The sequence below is a fragment of the Entelurus aequoreus genome, linkage group LG20 (assembly GCF_033978785.1).
Source record: "Entelurus aequoreus isolate RoL-2023_Sb linkage group LG20, RoL_Eaeq_v1.1, whole genome shotgun sequence".
NCBI classification, from domain to species: domain Eukaryota; kingdom Metazoa; phylum Chordata; class Actinopteri; order Syngnathiformes; family Syngnathidae; genus Entelurus; species Entelurus aequoreus.
In genome coordinates this window covers 19,967,322-19,990,360 of record NC_084750.1, presented here as the reverse complement: position 1 = coordinate 19,990,360, position 23,039 = coordinate 19,967,322, and the positions used below count along the sequence as shown (strand labels likewise).

Sequence of the window (23,039 nt, the reverse complement as noted above, 5' to 3'; positions counted from 1 at the left end):
ACCCGGGACTGCTGGAAATCACCACCACGTCCTCTACGAAGCCCCGTTTAAAGTCTCTCAAAAGCTGCTCTGGAGATGTAAATATACATTTATATGTACTGTGTGTGTGAATAGAAAAACAAAACAAAAACAACAAGTCTGAGGCATTTACAGCAGTTATCTCCTCAATGTCCCTTTGCAATTCAGTGGCCTGCCATGAAAGCACGTGCGCGCACAACAAAAATGTATATACAGAGATTCTCTCTCACACACACACACACACACACACACTTTCATAAAAGGCGGGAGGGAAAGTAGTAGTGGGTATGAACACCCAGGTCACCTCATTTGTAAAAGACTGAAGGAGGAAAAAGGTTAAAACACACGCTCATAAAAAGGAAAAAAATATAATATATATTTATATATTTCATTCTCAAAAGGTCGACCCCCGCGTCCCCTCCATCGCTTGGTGGAGTCCCCCCAACCCCCCACCCCAGCCGCCCGATAAAACCCAAAGACCTTGTGAGAGATTTTGCCCTGGTGGGCTTTGAGGTAAAAGTAGATCAGAGTCCTGCTTAGCTGGGAGAGCGGAAAGGAGGTGCGCGGACGCTCGCTCCGTCGCTCAGTGTATGTTCAAAACACGAGTGCACACATTCAGATAGAAAAAAAAAATAATAATAAAAAATAATGGCTCAACTAGTAGTATGCGTGTATGGGTGTTGTTCGTTTTCTTCTGAGCGTCGGGGAAAAACCTCAGGGTTCGCAGTGCTAAGATTGCTGGTTAGAGAGGCGGCTCGACGGGAGGAACGTCGGAGCTCGTTCCGCTTATAAAGCTACTGGACGTCGGATCCCGTCAAAAGAGCCGCTTTGGTGAAGATTTAGGAAAAAAAGAAAAGAAAAAAAAAAGACAAGACGAAAGACTGGCAAAGAAATGATAAGAGGATGGAGGACTGGCCTGTTCAGGCGAAGTACATGGTGTGCTGGGTGTCGTAGTGGATCTGGACCGCCTTGGCCAAAGCTTGAGGGTCGCGGCCGTTACTCTGGCCGGAGACATGGCTGCCCTCAGCACTGCAAAACAAAACAACATATTTATTTGGCTTTTCTCGGTCCGTTCATGCTGCTGAGGTTACTTTGTTGTTATGACGACAATGACACTTTCTTCTGGTGGATAACAATTTCAACAAAATAAAAAGAAGAAATGTGGCAACTTTGTGGTACAATTCAGGTCAATACTGCCATTAGGGCTGGGCGATATATCGATATATCGCGGGTTTGTCTCTGTGCGATATAGAAAATGACTATATCGCGATATTGGAGTATACGTTCTCACGCAGTTGCTTTTAGCTGCGGGCATTACACTACTCACTCTTTCTTGTCTCTCCTTCTCACAGAGACATTAAACAAGCGCACCTTCTTACATACGTCACACACGTATACGCCCTCGCGGAGCAGAGAGGTGGCGGCATGGGTAACGTTAGCTGTGGTGTGAGTGGTAATACGAGAGAAAGAAGGTGCCAATCTGGTAACAAATGAAGGAAGAATTAATTCCCAAAAGCAGGGGGTCCATCATTTGGCGGTGGTTTGGCTTCAAGCGGGAATATGTCGAACAGACAACCGTAATTTGTCAAGTGTGGGGCAAAAGCGTTGCTACAAAAAGTAGCGTTACTGCTAATGTGTAGCATCATTTGAAAAGTCACCCGCTAGAGAATGAAGAGTGCTTGAAACTCCGCATGTCAACATCTCCGTTCGGTGCCACACCAACAAAATGCAGAGGCAACCATTTCCGCATCAACACCGTATGAAAAAAATAGTCAACAACAGAAGGAGATAACGTCCGCAGGAACCTACCACATAGCAAAGGATTTGATTTCCTATTACGCAGCTCAGTTTTTTTTGACACTTATTGAAATATCTTGTGTGACATCATGCACAAAAGTGCACTTTTTTAGTTTTTAACTATTGTAGTGGCGTTCTGTACAAAAAGTGCACTTTAATTTAGTGTTGTTTTGATATGTCATCTCAGTGACATCATGCACAAAAGTGCACTAGTAGCTTGTTTTAAAATGTCTCTGACAATCTTGCACTTTCTGTTTTGAAATGACATGAATGTTTGTGCCACTGCTTAATAACTGTTTAATAAATACACTTTTGCTAAATTGACTTAGTTGTGATTTCCCTCTCTGCATGAAAGTTTAAAATGAGCATATATTAATGCAGTATGAAGAAAAACGTTTTAATGTAGACACATAGAATCATCATACTGCTGTGATTATATGCATCAAGTGTTCATTCAAGGCTAAGGCAAAATATGGAGATACATATCGTGTATCGTGACATGGCCTAAAAATATCAAGATATTAAAAAAAGGCCATATCGCCCAGCCCTAACTGCCATACTTTTATTTTGAAGCTAAATCTGCACTAAACAGGAAAATACTGTATAGGTTTTAATGCTTTTTTAAAAAAGTATAAGTGTTATTTTCTATTTTATCTATGCTATTAGTACTACTATTCTCGCAATGCTATGTTTTTAATAATTTACTATTGTATTATTTATATGCAATTTTCACATACAGTACAGGCCAAAAGTTCGGACACACCTTCTCCTTCAATGCGTTTTAGACTTAGAGACTTAGACTTCCTTTGATTGTCATTCAAATTTGAAGTCTGCAGTACAGATAAGAACAACATTCTGTTGCATTAGCTCATTGTAGTGCAGGATAAAAGAGCAATAAGGTACAGATATAAATAGATTACTGTACAGATAAATATATTGCACTTTTGCATATGCATCCACGTTTATGGATGTATGTTATATTGTCTTTATATGTTTTCTTTATTTTCATGACTATTTACATTGTAGATTGTCACTGAAGGCATCAAAACTATGAACGAACACGTGGAGTTATGTGCTTAACAAAAAAAGGGGAAAAAAACTGAAAACATGTTTTATATTCTAGTTTCTTCAAAATAGCCACCCTTTGCTCTGATTACTGCTTTGCACCCTCTTGGCATTCTCTCTATGAGCTTCAAGCACACCTGTGAAGTGAAAACCATTTCAGGTGACTACCTTTAAGCTCATGGAGAGAATGCCAAGTGTGTGCAAAAAAGTAATCAGAACAAAGGGTGGCTATTTTGAAGAAACTAGAATATAAAACATGTTTTCAGTTATTTCACCTTTTTTTGTTAAGACGTGTTCATTCATAGTTTTGATGCCTTCAGTGATAATCTACAATGTAAATAGTCATGAAAATAAAGAAAACACATTGAATGAGAAAGTGTGTACTAACTTTTCGCCTGTACTGTATATCTTATGCTTCATGCTATTTTTTTCAGATGACGTTTTAGTTATTCTTCAGTGTGGACGCCTCAAATGTAGCTTTTTTCTCAATCCCCAGTGCCGTGCCATGTTTTGTTTTTGTCAATAGTGTGTGTACGTATTTCACGTGTGTGTTTTCATCCTTTTTTCTTTTTGTTAAGCACTTTGTGTTGCTCGTGCATGAAAAGTTTGGTTAAATGATTGATTTTGATAAGCGGCCTCGCAACTCCCCAGCACATTTTGGCCAATCAGCATCATTTTCACCAAAATAATTTGCCTGAGCAGCGCTCAAGTGCGCACGTCTACGATCCAATCCAAGCTTATGTTTGTTTTTTGTGTAGACGAAGCAGGAACAGCAAAGTGTAGAACTATAACAACTCTTCAATGCCTAAACCGCACAACTGTCGTCCTGCAGCATAGCTCAGACCTACTTCCTGTTCCTGTCTAAAGCACTAAACCTTCTGGGTAATGTAGTAAATAAACATTTAGCAAGACACTGGCCTTTTGAGTTACTGTTTTACATGTATTCATATAACTTTTTTTTTAAATCCAGGGTAAGGCAATTAAGAACACATTTTTGTTTGCAACGCTGACCTAGCAAAGAGGCTGCATTTAAACGTTAGAGATGTTGATGTGTGATGATTTACTAACACAAATGACTTCTGTCGAGCGCTCTCAACAGTTCACAAAGGCTCTTAAGGTGTAAGGGTAAATGTGTTGGAACATAAAAACATTTTTTCAAGATGGACAAACACTTTGAGCGTAAAACAAACAGAATGTCTGCAATTTGTGGACGACGGAGCAGACATCGGATTTTAAGGAAGATTTTGGTCTTGTTTCTTTCAATAATTACAATTAATTATTACTGTTATTAGTTATAATGAAATGAAACAGAACAGTAATTCGATAATGAGTTCTGAGTATGTGCTTTTACTGCCATCTAGTGTTTACATCCAAGTCTGTTGATATAAAAGAAGTAAAACTAAGTATTCGTTTTCCCATTCTTGTTGCAATCTTGTGCTATTTTTTCCTGTACTTCATAGTTAATTTATAAAATCAGAAGTTAATTCAATACTATTATAAAAAATAAAAAATAAACCTCAAAATAATGCAACTTTCAGGCAACTTTTGAAAAAAGCTGTCGCAAATTCAGGCATTTTAGGCTAAAAACACTTTTTTTTTTAAAAACCTGCGAAATCGGAGGGACTGATTCGATGTCACTGGAACAATGGAATTTAAAAAGGAAATCTGCACTTTATTTTTCATCCCCAATTTGAGACAAGAACACACGGTTTTGCCTTTTCTGTGCGTTCTAAATAGTGAAAAACTACCAGCACGAGGCAGCTAAAAATCCAGGTAATGGGCATACGATCGGTTCTGCCTATAAAGCCCTCTAAAACCACCAAAAAACCTTCAAAACAGTTTGATATACATGCTGTAAATATGTATGTAATGTAGTAACATTCATGATAACATGTAATATTTACAGTACTTTGTTTCCTGGGTGCATTGATTGCATAGAGTGCCACTTTCATCAACAATCACAACCAAGACCACTGTCTGTGTTTGCTACCGTTAATGGCAGACTTTGTGGAAGCCTTGGAGCGTTACCACGTAGCACCATTGCTACAGTTTAAAAAAATAATATAAAACTGACTTACAATGTAGGCTCTCGCTGGGATGGTTGTAGCTTTCAGCACATGTGAGCTGCTAAATTTGGGATAATCCTCACTTCGCAAGTAAAAAGTGTTTTGTCACGATGTCGGCTTTTATGCCGTGTTCCATTTGTTGAGAGCCATATAGCATAATTTTGGTCGCATGCAGAGGTGGGTAGTAACGCGCTACATTTACTCCGTTACATCTACTTGAGTAACTTTTGGGATAAATTGTACTTCTAAGAGTAGTTTTAATGCAACATACTTTTACTTGAGTATATTTATAGAGAAGAAACGCTACTTTTACTGCCCTCCATTTATCTACATTCAGCTCACTACTCGCTACAGATTTTTATCGATCTGTTAATGCACGCTTTGTTTGTTTTGGTTTGTCAAACAGACCTTCAAAGTAGGATCTATCGCATGCCTGCGTTCCACCAATCAAATGCAGTCACTGGTGACGTTTGACTCCGTTTCACCAATCAAATGCAGTCACTGGTGACGTTTGACTCCGTTTCACCAATCAAACAGAGCCAGGCGGTCACATGATTAACAAGCTTAAGCTTACATGAACTCAACGTCAAATTTGAGGAAGCACATCGCGGTAAGTAACGTTAGTAGATATTTTGGCTGTCACCGTAGGCTGATGTTAGCTTCCCTGCTATGAATCACTGTCAAATGTACATCGTTTGGGGACACTTATTAACACACTGCAGCCTCATAGACACACACGCACGCACGCACGCACGCACGCATAGAAACACCAATCAGTGTGTTCTCAGGTGCAGCCCACACCTATCAGTTTATGGTTTGCGTAAAGGCTAACTTGTTATTTTCCTTTGTAATCTCTGCCTACTAAGCCTATGGTGCTGTTAAGTTATTGTGGCTCAATTTGCCTTAATTTTTTTATGTTAATGTATTATTATTTAATATGTATTATTGTTTTAGTTGCTTAAGAGATATTCCTGGCTCTGAATTTGCTCATTGCTATTTTTATGTTTTTGTGCATTATTTGTTGCCGTCATCATTAAACAAACAGGTTACTCATCAGTTACTCAGTACTTGAGTAGTTTTTTCACAACATACTTTTACTCAAGTAAATATTTGGGTGACTACTCCTTACTTTTACTTGAGTAATAAATCTCTAAAGTAACAGTACTCTTACTTGAGCACAATTTCTGGCTACTCTACCCACATCTGGTCGCATGTGGATTTTCCAAAGGTGACCCAACTTCTCAGCTTGGTGTAAAACCTTCTAGTACACAGGTGAGACGCATGATTTATGACATAGAATTAACTTTTACTAACTCAAAAGGCAACTGCAGCAGAAGCAGCTCAATTATATTATGGCGGGTCGCAACCAATGTTATAAGTAGCTTGAGAAATGGGGGCACGGTGATGTGTCACTATGCCAAAAAAGTAGTTCCTACATGCTAGCTCCTACAATAATGTCGATACAGCTTGGTTAATATGCAGGTCACAGCATGTATAAAAAGTGTTTTTGTAGGGATCTGAACCTAGGATGTCGTTGTGGCTTGTGCAGCCCTTTGAGACACTTGTGATTTAGGGATATATAAATAAATGATGTAGAGCACTTTATAGGCGAAATAGATTAATCCCAATTTTCCGCATTGTACTAGCATTTATTTTTTTTATTTACACACACAAAAGAGAAAGACGTTTTCTTGTCTCACATAGGGCTTGTCGATATGGGTAAAATAAAAAAATGTGTAGTTTACCTTTAAAAAAACACCACAGAAATCATCCCTTTAGATCTCAAATGTTATGTCAACAAACGCCTTCACTTTTCAGCCTTTAGAACACGGTGGACTGAGACTTAACGGGTTGTAAGATGGGCCGACTGTAAATATAAAAACAGTCTGTGTCAACGTCTCGCCTCCTCACCTGTCGTGGTCTTTGTCCACCAGATGGTATCGGGCACGGAAGGCCACCAGCCTGGCGTAGTAGGCCGGCGCCGGGATGGAGACTGAGCGCGTGCAGCGGACGTAAGTGTGGCACAGCTGGTAGGTGAGGAGCTGCAGTTCGTCGGCAGTGAAACAGTTGTCATCCCACAGGACGTGGTAGTGGGACGGACGACTGGTTCCCTGAGGAAATGTGCAAAAGAAAAATTCCCTCATTTCCCCGGACACCATGATTAAAGTGTCATCTGGCAATCACCTAAAACTTGCATATTAATAATGCAGCATGTGTAGCAATGAAATTTAAAAAGAATCTAATGATTCCATTGAGTTATAAATTACTTTCTTGCCAAGCCACATAATAGCTTGTCATTAAATAATAGATTTACTCTGAAGTACACTTAAGGAGTATCATTAGGGATGTTCGATCAGGTTTTATGCAGCCGATTCCGATTTTCCATGAGTGAAATGGACTGATACCAATACCGATCATGTACTGTGAATGTTTCCTTTTATTTATTTCGAGTGCTATTGACAGTATAACAATATCAACTCAATATTTAAACTATTTCCCTATTCTCTTGAATTATATACACCGGTACAATTTGTTGATCAAAACAAAGTTACCGGAAAGAACAGGCCCTGGGCAATTATTTTGACACGGGAGCCCAATTTAGAGAAAAAAATGTGGCTGGGGGCCAGTATATCTATTTTTAGGAACACTAATACAAAACCTCACAATAATGTCTGCTTAATTGCTAAAAACGTGATGACAGATCACCTTAACAAACAGAATGGAATTGTAATTTTTTTTACTGAATTAGACACCTAGAATTTACATGCAAATAAAGAATGTGGTATTTACAATGTTAACTATAAACGATAAAACACTGAATATTGACAACATACGAATGTCACACACCCTCTCGATCGACATATTTTACAATCAAGCGAAACAACAAACATGCAACAAACAGCGAAATATGAACGCGAAGGGTAATATAAACACCTAGAATCTGATACATCTGACATATCACTAAGCTTTAGAACTTTGTTGTAAAAATCTTTTTCCGCGTCTGTCCCTGACACCCGCATTTCAGGCGGACCGCTCTGGAAACACTCTGTGGAAACAAACCACGACAACACTGCTTGGCGCCTCGTCTGAGATGCTGTGACAGATTACCATAATAACTTGAATATAATGCAAAAGCGCAGATTCCAACCATTGAAATACTTTGTATAGTTCAAGACTTACAGTCATTAGAAAACATCACTGCACATCATAATGGCAGCGACAGATTCCATCTTGAAGATCTAAAAAAATTATTTGGGAATGTCCAGCGGGCCAGATTGAAAAGCTTAACGGGCCGCATGTGGCCTTAAATTGCCCAGATCTGGTATAGAACAAGAAAAACTACTCTCTACTAATCATTTTATATTTTGTTTTTTTGGTCCTCGAGTTCAGAGATTTTTGTAAACATAACAAAAAAATTCTAAATACTGTAAAAGATTTTGAGAAACTAAAAAGTTGTCGACCTTATCACTTCAGTATCAATCATATACTGATACTACCCTTGGTGTCGACACCACCAATTTATGGAAGGTATTTTATTAATCGACTTTTAATTTCCTGTTAGTAACAACTTACTTTTTCCATCGACACTTCTTAAATTTTACCAACACTTATTTCTTGTGCGGTTTCAAGCAAGCTTAGCAGTTAGCTTAGCTATTAGCATGCCTGCTCCTGGCTTGCTCTCTGGGTGTGTAACACGTTTAGTTTCGCCCTCCAGCTATCATGATACTAAGAAATGCAGTTTACTTGCAATTAGTATAGGAGAACAGCTTCACACTATGTATGGACATAATTAGCTGCTAGCTTGTAAGCCGGGGGACTAAAAATAAATAGTGTAAACCAGAGGGTATTAGCGTTTGGAATTGTACTTTTTTAGGAAAATTGGCCGATACAGATCAGTGGCAGATTGATCAAAGTATCTTTAAATGGAAGAATCTCACACCTGAATCCCAGCATGGCTGCACAGGTAGAAATCAAACTCGGACGGATGTGTAATGGTGCTGTCCACTGTGGTGCCAGCTGGTACGTTACCACTCTTCCCAACCTGCAAGCCAAACATATACAGTAGGAAGGGTTTTAAAACCAAGTATATGAATACGTGAACATTTTTGCCATACAGACCCTCTCAGCCTTATCGGAACAGAAAAGTCGGGTGTGGTGACGTTTCTGAACCACAATGTAGGTGATGCCGGGCCGGTAGTCCTCCTCCAGGCTGATGCATGCCTTCCTGATGGCTATAAGCTCCGGCCACGCTACCTAAAATGCAAAGAATAAAACAAAAAAGACCACACTTTAACGAGATAGGCTGAAAACACTTACCATTCTTTTTGGACCATAGGGCGCACCGCCGACGAATGGTCTATTTTTGATCTTTTTTCATATAAAAGGCGCACCGGATTATAAGGCACATTAAAAGGAGTCATATTATTATTTATTTCTAAATGGAAAACACTCCCTTGTGGTCTACATAACATGTAATGGTGGTTCTTTGGTCAAAATGTTGCATAGATGATGTTTTACAGATCATCTTCAAGTCGCTTTCTGACAGTTGCTTCAGGATGTGCCGTTTTGTGGGCGGTCTTATTTACGTGGCTCACCTTCGACAGCGTCTTCTCCCCGTCATCTTTGTTGGGAGTGGAAGAAGTGTCAAAAGATGGAGCTAACTGTTTTAATGACATTCAGACTTTACTTCAATCAATAACGAAGCAGCATCTCCTCATCCGGAAACAACAACACCGGAAATGTGTCCCGTGAAAAAACGCCCGACCGGAACTCTCTAATAACTAAAGTTCATTGGGTGAATAATGTAAATTCACTATACCGGTATGTTTTAGCACTTTCATGGCGAGTTTACTGGCAGATATAAGTAAGAACTTTACACTACTTTATATTAGAAATGGCAACAGCACAGGATGAATGTCCCATAACAAGAAGATAAAGAAAAAGAAGAAGCTTATCGACTACGGCGTCGGCACGGACTACAATGGCGGACCCGCGCAATTTTTCAGGATTTATGCAGATCCCAAATACAGATCAGCAGGTACCAGAAGGTAAGAAAAGTTGCTTTTGCATAATATTGCGAAACAAAACACCAGATAATATTTCTTACCTTATACACACACCATAATAATACTTGCATGTTTAATGCGAAGACAATCCATCAAGCGGTGCGGCTTCATAGCTTACCAAAGTCGTATTAAAACATTTTGATAGATTGAGCGCTGTGTGTGATGTTCTATATTTTCAATGGAACATATAAAATGTTGGTGTTGTTTACCTGAGTCATATTGCCATCATATTGCAGTCTACACATATCTCTTATGTTTGACTGCCATCTACTGGTCACACTTATCATTACACCATGTACCAAATAAAATTGCTTCGAGGTCGATAAGCACTGTCGAGCGCACGGTCGAGTTCTGAGAAGAAAAAAAAGATTTTAAGTGCGCCTTGTAGTCCGGAATATACGGTAAGTGGAATAGTCAAATAAGCAAAACCTCATTCCCCAAAGATGCATATAATATGGCACCTGTTTCATCTGGCCCTCGGAAACTCCACCGCGGTAATAAATGATGCGTGTAGGCTTGAAGCGTGTGGACTTGTAAAACTGGATCAGCAGCTCCCGCACCATGTTGGTCAGATCTTGAATGACCTCCTGACTGAAGAGTTGCTCCTAAACGGACCACAGAGTCAGGTTAGCTTTGGAAAAGTTGACCTCTTTCCCCATCAATCAAGTTACAAACTAACAAGCCATAGAAACCTGGGACATGTCTTGCCGCGACGTCTGGACTCGCACTGTAGCACAATAACGGCTGGGGTGGCCGTCCATGCTGCCCACCACCGCCGCAATTGACGGCTTCTTCCCGTCACCCGCTGGAGGATGCGTGACATCTGCACCCAGGAAGATGACAGGCTGCTGGAACACGGAGGGCCTGAAAAGAGACAGGAAACGCAGAATGAATGCTGTTTTAACCAACAATGTCACATAATGCTTATTGCTCTGTGGAATAAAAAAAGATTCCAAAGGATACTAACCTCTGGTGAGGCACCAGGACGTTGTTGATACCTCCTAACTTGGCATTGATTTTGAGGCAGAGGTTCGAGAGAGTTTGTGGGGAGGTCTTGACTACGTTCTTCACCTGGACACACTGGGTGGCCATGCCGAGGAGGGTGTCACCCACCCGCTTCACCTCAGCTGTATATAACGATGACCAAATTATCATTAAAGACAAACGGAACGGACGTCTTTTGCCTCCTGCGCTATGATGTTTATGCTTACCATAGACGGGTGTTTTGCCAGGCAGGATGACCACAATAAGCTGCAGACCGACATAAGACATCTTGAGGTGCTTAAACATGGGCTCCACACTGTCCGCTCCTTGGGCGTATTTACAAAAACATGGCTGGCCTTGAATAGGCATCCCGGCGTCCTTTGAGATCTTACGCAGTTGGTCAGTGAAGCTCCTAGAAAAAAAGAACCCAAGCTCATTAAAATCAGCAACAAACTATGTAGATAAATCTGCACGTGCGCATCAACAAAAAGGGACTAAATGTCTCCAAGTGCAGTAGTACCTCAACTTACAGCTTTTTGTTATGTTTAAGTCGTAATCATTAATTTTGGATTACGAGTAGGGATGTCCGATAATGGCTTTTTTGCCGATATCCGATATTGTCCAACTCTTAATTACCGATTCCGATATCAACCGATACCGATATATACAGTCGTGGAATTAACACATTATTATGCCTAATTTTGTTGCGATGCCCCGCTGGATGCATTAAACAATGTAACAAGGCTTTCCAAAATAAATCTACTCAAGTTATGGAAAAAATGCCAACATGGCACTGCCATATTGGCACAAAGTGCATTATTTTTTTTAACATGCCTCAAAACAGCAGCTTGGAATTTGGGACATGAGGAGGTTGGGGTGGGCGCGGTTGGGGGGTATATTGTAGCGTCCCGGAAGAGTTAGTGCTGCAAGGGGTTCTGGGTATTTGTTCTGTTGTGTTACGGTGCGGATGTTCTCCCGAAATGTGTTTGTCATTCTTGTTTGGTGTGGGTTCACAGTGTGGCGCATATTTGTAACAGTGTTAAAGTTGTTTATACGGTCACCCTCAGTGTGACCTGTATGACTGTTGACCAAGTATGCCTTGCATTCACTTGTGTGTGTGTGTGTGAAAAGCCGTAGATATGTGATTGGGCCAGCACGCAAAGGCAGTGCCTTTAAGGTTTATTGGCGCTCTGTACTTGTCCCTGCGTCAGTGTACCACTCTGTACAGCGGCGTTTTAAAAAGTCATAAATTTTACTTTTTGAAACAGATACCGATAATTTCCTATATTACATTTTAAAGCATTTATCGGCCGATAATATCGGCAGTCCGATATTATCGGACATCTCCAATTACGAGTTTCGTTTTGTGTTTTAGATCTTGCCCTCCAACCATCGGACCGGTGAAAGCGAGTGCGAAGAAGAGCGCCAAGGAGAAGAAGCAGACTCCACCAAAGAGAAACAAACCAATCAAAACATGTCTGACCGTTACATCAGCACACAAAGCATTTGATAACTCTCCACCAGTCTCCACCAGCAGCAGTTGTGGCAACGCCAGCTACCGCAGGTAAATAACCAACACTTCCGATTCCTATTATTAACTGTAGACATAAAATAATGCTTCTCATGCATTACAGTACATGACGAGACCGGTATATGACTGGCTCAGAGGCCGCACGCCTCCTCCCTGTCTGAAAAAAGACCATAATTGATCCGAAAAATCGCTTATCCCACTTGAAAAAGCACATATGCTAATTTTTCTGCAAAATAAAGGATACTTTTCATAATTGATGGTTGCAAAATCACACAATGCACAGTTCTATTTTCATTTATGTTACAAAAATGTTCAACATGTTGCTGAAAAGTCTTTGGTAATTGTCAGAATAATCCGTTGTATTTTGTTTACAGTACAGCAGAATATTTATTATATCAGTTTAAATACCGGTAGTTATTCAAAATAAAATATTTTTCTGGGGACCACCTTTTAGTGTGTGAATGTGTGTGAGAATGTGGAAATAGTGTCCAAGCGCTTTGAGTACCTTAAAGGTAGAAAAGCGCTATACAAGTATAACCCATTTATCATTTATTTATAATTTTACCCCATCAAGGAGTCCCAGGCTGTGGGTCTCTGAAGACCTCATGTTTCTTCTAAACTAAACAAAGGTGATGCTTAACATGTTTGTTATCCTTTTTTCCCCAAATAAGAATGAGTAAGGAAATGGATAAGGAACCGAATTGTTAAGCAGAATCGAAAATGGGATTGTAATCGTAGAAATCTTATCACTTCCCATCCCTATCAACGTGTTTCAGTTTGTTCGGTCTCCGGACTCTACAAACTGGACGATGGAGCTTTACCCTAAGTACACAGACATATATTGCTTGCGGTCAACTCTGACCTCCGGTCCGTCAGACAAAAATATCCGTGTGCAACATGAACATTCATTTCAATAGTTACACAACAGAGAAGCACCCCGTAGGAGACATCTGCAGAAGTCCCAAAGTAAATATTGTACATTATTTCAAAAAATTACTTTTGTACATTATTTCAAAAAATTACTTTTGTTGTACATTCTATTAAAGTATTTTTTCAAACAACACTTATCGAATGCAATAATAAGGAGTGCAATATTGGGACAGGGCAATACGGGGGGAGTGTAATGTGTGATCTCATAACTAACTGATATACCTGCACACTGTTTACGGTCGTCACTGTATTGTCAGATGAATTGTATGCATGCATGCATGCATGCATGCATGCATGCATGCATGCATGCATGTATGTATGTATGCATGCATGCATGTATGTATGTATGCATGCATGCATGCATGCATGCATGTATGTATGCATGCATGTATGTATGTATGTATGTATGTATGTATGTATGTATGTATGTATGTAAAACGCTGTGTCTTGATGTCCAAGACAAATTTCTCCTCAGACAATAAAGCTAATTATTATTATTATCTAAAAGTTTGTTTTTCTTTTTAAAAGGCTTGTTAAAATTGTGGTGTTTTAGGAAAGCACAGAAAAATAGATTTCAGTTAATTTCAATGAGCGGCGCTGATTTTAGATTGAAGTGTTTTGAGTTAAGAGCTCGGTCGTAAGTGGAGGTACTGCTGTATGAGGTTTTAAGGACTCACTTGAGCAGGTCTTCTCTGCACTGTTTCTGTGGCGCAAAGCAGGCCACAGCCCAGACCTTGATCTCGATGCCGGCGTAGAACTGCTTGCCTCTCATGTCCCACACGCCCTGATTGGGCGTGGCCACCGTTTTATTCTGCGGCGAGAGTCCCTACACTCTTAGTCAACCCACCGATTAGAGGAGCCAATACACAAGGTACATTTACTGTGTCTCCAAATACAGCACAAAAAAATGGCAACAGGAAATCCACATGCTACACTTGAACACATCTAGCTTGGCAAGTCACTTTGTAGGATTTCCTACAAAATGTAATGCCCTGTTATTTTGTGTAAGGACTGAGAGTACATTTTGTTTCTTCTTCTATGAAATAAAATATTCCACAACCCTTTTATAATTACAAATACATTGTATTCATATACAGTACAGGCCAAAAGCTTGGACACCTTTTCATTCAATGTGTTTTCTTCATTTTCATGACTATTTACATTGTAGATTGTCACTGAAGGCATCAAAACTATGAATGAACACATGTGGAGTTATGTACTTTAAAAAAAAAAAAATAAAAAAAAAAAAAAAAATAAAAAAGGCTAAATAACTGAAAACATGTTTTATATTTGACTTTTTCGCACACTCTTGGCATTCTCTCGATGAGCTTCAAGAGGTAGTCACCTGAAACGGTTTTCGTTTCACAGTTGTGCTTGAAGCTCATCGAAGCATTAATCAGAGCAAAGGGTGGCTATTTTGAAGAAACTAGAATATAAAACATGTTTTCAGTTATTTCTCCTTTTTTTTGTTAAGTACATAACTCCACATGCGTTCAAGTTTTGATGCCTTCAGTGACAATCTACAATGTAAATAGTCATGAAAATAAAGAAAACCCATTGAATGAGGAGAAGGTGTGTCCAAACTTTTGGCCTGTACTGTATGTTTGCACAGAACAGGCAAGTCATCAAATTTGAACAAGGTGCTTAGCTTTTTATATGAATTGCTACGAACTTAGTGTGAAATTCACAGCATATATCAGGGGTGTCCAAAGTGTCGCCCAGGGGCCATTTTCAGCCAGAAGCAGCCATTTTTTTCCCTTTTTAATTAATCATAACATGTATACATTTTTAAAGAAATAGATATTACACCAACTTGCTTTGTAACATGTAGCTCAAACCTAAGATGTCAATGTGTTGTGCAAATCTCTTAGCATATATTGACCTACATGTGATTGCCTGCTTCGTTTCTTTCTCTGTATGTGACCCTGTGCGGAAAAAGTTTGGAGACCCCTGGCATTCATAACCAAAGCTGAACACGATCTCTTGAATGAGATGCAAGTTCTCCAAAATCCAGTGTGGCTACACATTTACAATAAACCCCAAAGGGCAGAAGGTTTCTATTCAGTTAACAAGCTTTACCAAAGACTATTAGCTGCCTCCTAGGCCCTCTAAGCAACTACTCAGGTCACAAGGTAACAAATAATGAGCTTCTAAAATCGTAATGGATAGATTCTAATTAACCGATTTAAATTGAATGCAACACAAGGGATTTTAGTCCAGGTTTGGGACAGGAATAGGGGTGTGACGATACACTGCTCCTGGGTTGACAAGGATATTTGAACTTTACAGGCTTTAACAGTGACCAGATAATGTTTGTTTAGAAATTTGACCTAAGCATGAGCTTTTAACTGTTCAACTTATTTACACCATGTTCAGACACCGCAAGTAAGACTTTTCTCATCACAAAATAATGTGGTGGCTCTAGCTGTTTCTAACTGGACAAACACTTTTGACTAACCCGCCTGTGTAAACATGTAGCCTGTTTAACACCACGGACGGGTTGCAAAGTTTACGGTATGCGCAAAGCTTTGTTTGGCACCTGAGTGAGACTCAAAAAGTTGGCAAGGCTTCGGTCCAGTGCCTTTGAGAGAGCTTTTCACCTAAATATTACGTTTTAATCTGGATAGATCTCGTCACACCCTTAGTCCGTAATATACATCACAGCGCATGTCACAAACAAGCCAGATAAAAAGCCTTCCCCATCATTAATGCATATTAAGCATTGCAGTTTCACAATGAAGTGTATGTATTCCATTCATTCAGCATGAGGAGAGAAATGGAAAAGGCTTCAGCTGTCATACATTTAAAAAAGGTATTTCACTGGAAGCCGATTAGACTTGCTGTCCCAGGAGACAAATGGCCAACTGTTTGATTGAGCTGTGTTGAACTTTTGGAGAAATCAAATGTGAAACATTTGTGAAAACACTGATACAAAACAGGGATTTCAGCAAGTGTCAGCAGAATTGCAGGGTGTTGTATTTCCTGTAAGAAGGCCAACTTGCTACTCCACTAACTTTACAGCTGGACACTCATTGTGCCGGTTACTACAAGTCTCATCGACATCCCAGTGACAACACATTCATCTCTCCTTCCACACAATCCTTGAATCCCTATTCAGCCTCTGCCACCAGAAAACAGGGTGATGATATCTGTGTCTTTGAAACAGGGATGTTCCGATTAAAGTTTTATGCTGCCGAACCGATACCGATCATCCAGGAGTGAGACGGGCCAATACCGATCACATGTATTTACTGTACATTTAAATGTATGTTGTTTCATTGACAGTTTAACAATATCAACACAATATTTAAACTAGTTCCTTATTCTACTTTATTACACAATAACTAAACAAAAGCATAAACTACTATTACTCATTGAAAAAAAATGATTGTGTCCAATAAACTATTTTGTGTTTGTAAACATTAACAAAAACAAACAAATCATATTGAGCAAATTTAAATACCGGTATTGATCTGCTCTTTCTAGTAGTGATCATATACCAATATTACGTTGGTATAGACGCAACCAATTTATGGATCAATTTGATCCTCCTATTACGTGTTGTGGACTCACTGACAATGCAGACGCACTAACAGTTATATTATCCTCTCTGTAGACTCTTAATATTATAATTGTTAATTTCCTGTAAATATCTGCTTACTGCAGTAACGCACTTCATCGAAACTTCTTAAACTTTACTATGCACTTATTTGTTGGTGTTGTTTCCTACTGGGTTAGCTTAGCTATTAGCATGCCTGCTCCTGGCTTGCTATTTGTGTGTAATATGTTTATAGCCTTGTCTTCCAGTGATGATGGTACTTTAGATACTAAAAAATGTTTTATTTGCCATGATAGTTTGGGGGAGCTGCTCCACTCTGTGTATGAAGACATATAATTAGCGTTTAGCAGCTTGTAAGCCAGAGAGAATCTGCATTTGTGACCGGCATTAATCAGCAATGTCACATACTTTTCCCCAAAAATCGGCTGATTGATTGATCGGCACGTCCCTACTTTAAAATATGAATAAAGGCTGCGATGTTCCAACATGGATAAAAATGACCCAGTGTTACGTTTTCCAAATGAGCCAGCAGCAGGAAACAGCAGTTTTTGGCATCAATCACCCAAGTTTCCTAATGGCTGAATTAAGATTCGGTGCGAGTCAGCAGTGTTCCGTGATTAGACATTCATCTCAGCCACTGTGTATTATAATTGTATTTTCACACAGGGAGTATTAGAATGTTTGCACACAGAGACTGCTGAGCTGCACCATAGGATACCCACTCAGGGCTAGTTCCAGGTTGTACAGGTCTCGTTAACACAAAAAGCAGCACAAATTGCAGTACTGGTTAGTTTGTATGAAACAGTTTTCATGCTGTTAGGCCTTGATACATCCTCTAACACTTGTTAAATTCATCAACAATAGCACCAATTTTAGAGTGTGCGACCGTTAATAAATTCATAAATTTATTAACGAACCTGGAAGAGAAAACCCCCGTGGTTCAACATTCACTCTGATGACCCCAACCCCCACCCTATGGTGGTGACCCCAGTGTGTGACCCCCATTTCGGTACTCACCCTGCCACAGTCTCTCCCTGTATCTGTACTCACCCGGCCCCCATACTGAAGCATGGGCGCTGGGAGCACACGCCCTGTAACCTCGGTCATGTCATTGTGAACCACAATGCCAAATTCCTTCAGATATGGGTCCGGGCCCCCAACCATGCTGTTGCTTTTGACCTGAGCAAAGAGGAGAAGATCAGAACAAAAACAAAAAGCCAAGAAAAAAAGTAAAAGCTGTGTCGTTAGAGTGTGACACAACATATACAAACACTTAGGTTTCAACAAAATAGTCAGCTAGAAAAAAAACTATAGCTTTTATTAAGCCCTAATAGAAACTGTAGCTTGGCTCCAAGAAGTGCTATTGTGCACTTTATTCACTTTTTATATACAAACTATAAAAAATCAAAAGCAAAAAAAAAAAGCAATACATAATATATTGTGTTAAACTAAGGATAAAATTAAGCAAAACATTAAAAAAAGGGTTAATAAACAAAGAATAAGTTAGCATAAGTGGCGACATTAAATAAAGTAAAATATTGATCAAGTAATTTCTGTATATAAATTTGAGTTTCATTTCGAACATGCATGCAACATGATACATCACAATTTCCAGTTTTTCATTTTCAACATGTTCGAAAAGGAGTAAGAAGAAGCAGAATGTATTTAATCGTACCCCTTTTCCTTTATATAGCAGTTAACGTTTATTCACTTCCTGTTCTCACTGTATTCACAATATACTCCATAAGTAATAAATCATTAGTGAAGTAAGTTGTATTTCATATGGTGAGATAAATAAGATTGTCAATAAATCCAGAAAGTTTATCATGGTTTTTCTTCTTTGTACTTTGTAAACACTTTAAGTTTGAAGAGTTTCTTGAATTGGATCATATTAGTACCTTGTTTGATTTATTTGCTTGATCCATTCCATAATTAAATTAAACATACTGATATACTAAAGGTATTACATTTTGTATGTGCATACAAATGTTTTAAATTACATTTTCTACTCTTTTGTTAAGAATTGTTGTACGTTCTTCAGTAGCAGGTTATAGTTTGCTTTGTGCATAATTTCAACTGTTTGCAAATTCACTATGTCGTGGAATTTCTGTATTTTATATTAAATAAAGGGTTTGAGACTTCCGGTCTGGGCAAGATGGAGTAGACACGTGTTGAGTCTCCCTCCCACAACTTTTTACATTGCCACTCTTTTAAAACTCCATAAACAAAGCCAGCGAGCTGGTGAATATATTACTCCGGAGTTGCAACCGGCAAGAAATGCCAACTCACTCGACGAAGCGGAACGCCAGAGATACCGGGGCCGGACCTAGCTCTTCCGACGGAGGTGCCGGTGAAGTCAGTATGTCGGCTATAGCTAAGCTTCTGGAAGAACACCGCCAGGCCCTCTCCACGGACTTCAGGACAGCAATTTCTACACTCGAGACAAAGATTGATAAGGTACACACCAAGGTCTCTGAACACTCTCAGAAAATTACCTCACTCGAAGAAAATGCTACTTTGCAAGACGAACGCCTGCTAGCACTGGAAGCAACATGTGCTAAGCTAACGGACATCGAGGCTAAGCTACGTGCTAAAGTTAGCGACCTCGAATCCCGGAGTCGGCGAAACAACATCCGAGTGGTCGGCATACCAGAGTCCGTGGAGGGGCCACGTCCAACTACCTTTTTTGCGGAACTACTGAAGGAGATTTTTGACGAGGATTTCTTTGAATCACCGCCGGAGTGCGACTGGGCTCATCGAACACTCGCTAGCAAGCCGAAGCCAGACCAGAGACCGAGGCCCGTTCTGATACGGCTACACAAGTACCAGGTGAAGGAGAGAATTATCCGCGAGGCCAGGGCCAGGAGAGGCAAGCTACAATACCGAGGGTACCCCGTCGCCATCTTCGAGGACTACGCACCTGAAGTGGTGGAACAACGCCAAAAATACCGCGATGTGATGCCGAAGCTCTACCAAATGGGCCTACGACCAGCATTACTGTTCCCGGCCAGGCTTGTCATAGTAACGAAGGATGGTGGTAAGAAGAGACTCGGATCGGTTACAGAGGCTGAGGACTTCTTGACATCAATCCGCACGCAAGATACCTGATGGGCTTGGATGGCTATTTACCACTAAAATACGTCTGGACATGACAACAATTTGCACCAGGACTGTGCAGCTCCTGGAATAAAGACTGTAAGTTCCAACTTTTTCAGAGGCCTGACTTATGATAACTTTACATTCACTGTGGACATTGTGGGCCTTTGTTTGTTTTGCTGTTCTAAACCTTGACCACCATTTTAGACGTGTGTTCATAATAGGAAGCAATGTTTGAGTGTTGCAATTTACACACTGGCTAACGGTGGTCACATAATTTCCAACATAGATGGTCGTAACTATTTTTGGTCTGTTTGTTTGTTCCGCTCCGTACCGGGCGTTCTTTCTTCTTTTTCCTGAGGGGCCAAGCTATTTGTAACACATTTTGATTATGCATCCTAATTTGTTTTAATCCGAACTAGTTATTCGTATGCACATTATGAGGCACTCCTTGGTCCAAAAAACATCACTACAGCTACTGGTGCAGTGCACTGTACATTTCGGTATGTGCCTTGTTTGTTTATTTCTGTTTAATATTTCCTATATTACTATACACTCAGGTTGGGATGCGTCTCATGATAGTAGGCTCACTTTAAATTCTTATTTCGCTTTATGGAGTTCATTACTGCTACTGTAAGGGAGGAGACTCCGGAAGTTAACATTAGTCAAGTTAGGCTAAGTAAGAGCGAGAGAGCTCAGATAAGGTTCTTATTTAGGGTGGGTAGTAAGGGTAATTGCATTCTAATCTATTGGGGTTTGTTGAAATGTGTCTTTCTGTCATTACTAGTTTGGTGTTTTGTACTATTTTGTTATTATTTATTTATTTTTTTTGCTGCTATGTCTTCCCTCTCTCCCTCCCGTCCCTCCCCGTGGGGTCTAAGGCGTGTCACACAGATTTACTGTTGGGGTCTAATAGATGGCGGATGCTGGTAGGATGACGAGTGGCGGAGTGCGTATCATCTCTTGGAACACCAAGGGCATGAACAACGCTGTCAAAATTGGTAAAGTCTTAACTCGGCTGCAGCATCTTAAAGGGGACATTATGTTTCTGCAAGAAACACACCTGAAGACATCAGAAATTCTCCGTATTAAGAGGTCTTGGATGAGCCACTTATTCCATTCCAAATTTTCTGCTAGGGCTAGAGGTTCAGCCATAATTATCCATAAGCGTGTTATGTTTGAGCCAGCAGACGTTATAGAAGATAATGAAGGTCGCTATGTTGTGGTTTCGGGCACGTTACAGAACACACCAGTAATTTTAGTCTCTGTGTATGCACCTAACTGGGATGATGACACTTTTTTCACAAGACTTTTTGCTAGGATCCCCAACGTCGATAGCCACCGCATAATCGTAGGCGGGGATTTTAACTTAGTCCAGGATGCGATTCTTGATCGATCCTCCCATACTCGAAATACACTATCCAAAGCAGCAGAGGCTGTGTCATCTTATGCAAACCAAGTAGGACTTTCAGATCCCTGGAGATTCAGGAACCCGCATGGGAAGGCATTTTCATTCTTCTCACACGTTCACCATTCGTTTTCCCGTATTGATTTCTTTTTAATAGATAACAATCTCTTGCATTGTATTAGCGCATGTGACTACCACCCGATAGCCGTCTCTGACCATGCGCCAATTTCAGTCGACATTAAATTTCCGCAAGGTGTGACCGGCCGCACAATGTGGAGGTTCAGCTCTCACTTGCTCTCGGACATTAAGTTCAAAGATTTTGTTGAAACAGAAATTCGTACCTATATTGAGTTTAATGACACCCCTGACATTGAAAATAGCATCTTGTGGGAAGCACTTAAGGCTACTGTCCGGGGACAGGTGATCGCTTATATTTCCAGGATGAGGAGGACTGAGAGGGCTAGGCTGACGGAAATTGCTAAAGAACTCCTCGACCTCGACAATGTATACGCTGTTTGTCCATCTCCATCCCTGTATAAAAAACGTATTCTGCTACATTCGGAACATGACCTGCTTATGACGCACATAGTAGAAAGACAACTGCGACAATCCAAACAATGCTTCTATGAACATGGAGACAAGGCCGGCCGACTTTTAGCTCAACGGGCCAGAGCTGCTTGCGCATCGCGGTCGATTCCCAAAATTAAACTACCCGATGGTAGTTATACTTCTGATCCAGTTGATATTAATAAGTGTTTTTCTGAATTTTACACTAAATTATACACTTCTGAATGTTCTCCTATCTCCGCGATTTGCCCCAACCCCCTCGATTCATTAACATATCCTTGCATTGATGTAAACATTGCCAGGGAGCTGGGTAGACCCATTTCCTCGTCAGAGATACAGGAGGCAATTCGATCTATGCAAAATGGAAAGTCGCCCGGTCCTGATGGCTTCACAGTTGAATTTTACAAGGCTTACTCATTACTGTTATCCCCCATTTTAGCAAGAATGTTCAATGATTCCTTCAACGCCGGCCGCTTACCAGGGACTCTGTCAGAGGCTTCCATTTCATTACTTCTTAAGAAAGACAGGGATGCTACCTCTTGTGGTAACTACAGACCGATCTCGCTCTTGAATGTGGACTGTAAGATTCTGGCGAAAGTTCTCTCTACGCGTCTTCAAACCGTGATGCCCTCAATAATTTCGGCCGATCAGACAGGCTTCATGCTGGGGAGACATCCATTCTTCAATACCAGAAGATTGTTGAACATAGTTCTCACTCCGCCATCTGATACTCCGGAGGTTGTGGTGGCGCTGGATGCGGAGAAGGCGTTCGATAGGGTGGAGTGGGGCTATTTATTTTTTATTATGGAGAAATTTGGTTTTGATCCTAAATTTATTTCTTGGGTTAGAGTCCTGTACGAGACTCCGCTTGCCTCCGTACATACTAACGGCATCCGTTCAGCTTACTTCCCTCTCCAGCGTGGGACCCGGCAGGGATGTCCGCTTTCACCCT

The 23,039-nt window shown here is 40.3% G+C and overlaps 1 protein-coding gene across 6 annotated transcripts in view; it reads right to left on the bottom strand.

Annotated features, from left to right (window-relative positions):
- Nucleotides 1–476: 476 nt before the first annotated feature.
- The window catches only part of ago4 (argonaute RISC component 4), a 50,285-nt gene continuing 27,722 nt past the window's right edge, over nt 477–23,039 (bottom strand). For 4 of the 6 annotated variants that reach the window (XM_062029617.1, XM_062029618.1, XM_062029614.1 and 1 more), the window contains 10 exons: nt 18,034–18,195; nt 14,135–14,283; nt 11,224–11,408; nt 10,980–11,139; nt 10,705–10,876; nt 10,474–10,617; nt 9,066–9,200; nt 8,887–8,988; nt 6,858–7,057; nt 477–1,047 (listed from right to left, as the gene is read on the bottom strand). In XM_062029617.1, the coding sequence (XP_061885601.1) occupies nt 939–1,047; nt 6,858–7,057; nt 8,887–8,988; nt 9,066–9,200; nt 10,474–10,617; nt 10,705–10,876; nt 10,980–11,139; nt 11,224–11,408; nt 14,135–14,283; nt 18,034–18,195 (1,518 nt within the window). In that variant the 3' untranslated portion in view covers nt 477–938. The remainder of the gene's footprint in view (nt 1,048–6,857; nt 7,058–8,886; nt 8,989–9,065; nt 9,201–10,473; nt 10,618–10,704; nt 10,877–10,979; nt 11,140–11,223; nt 11,409–14,134; nt 14,284–18,033; nt 18,196–23,039) is intronic. The other 2 variants (XM_062029619.1, XM_062029616.1) reach the window with 1 other exon arrangement.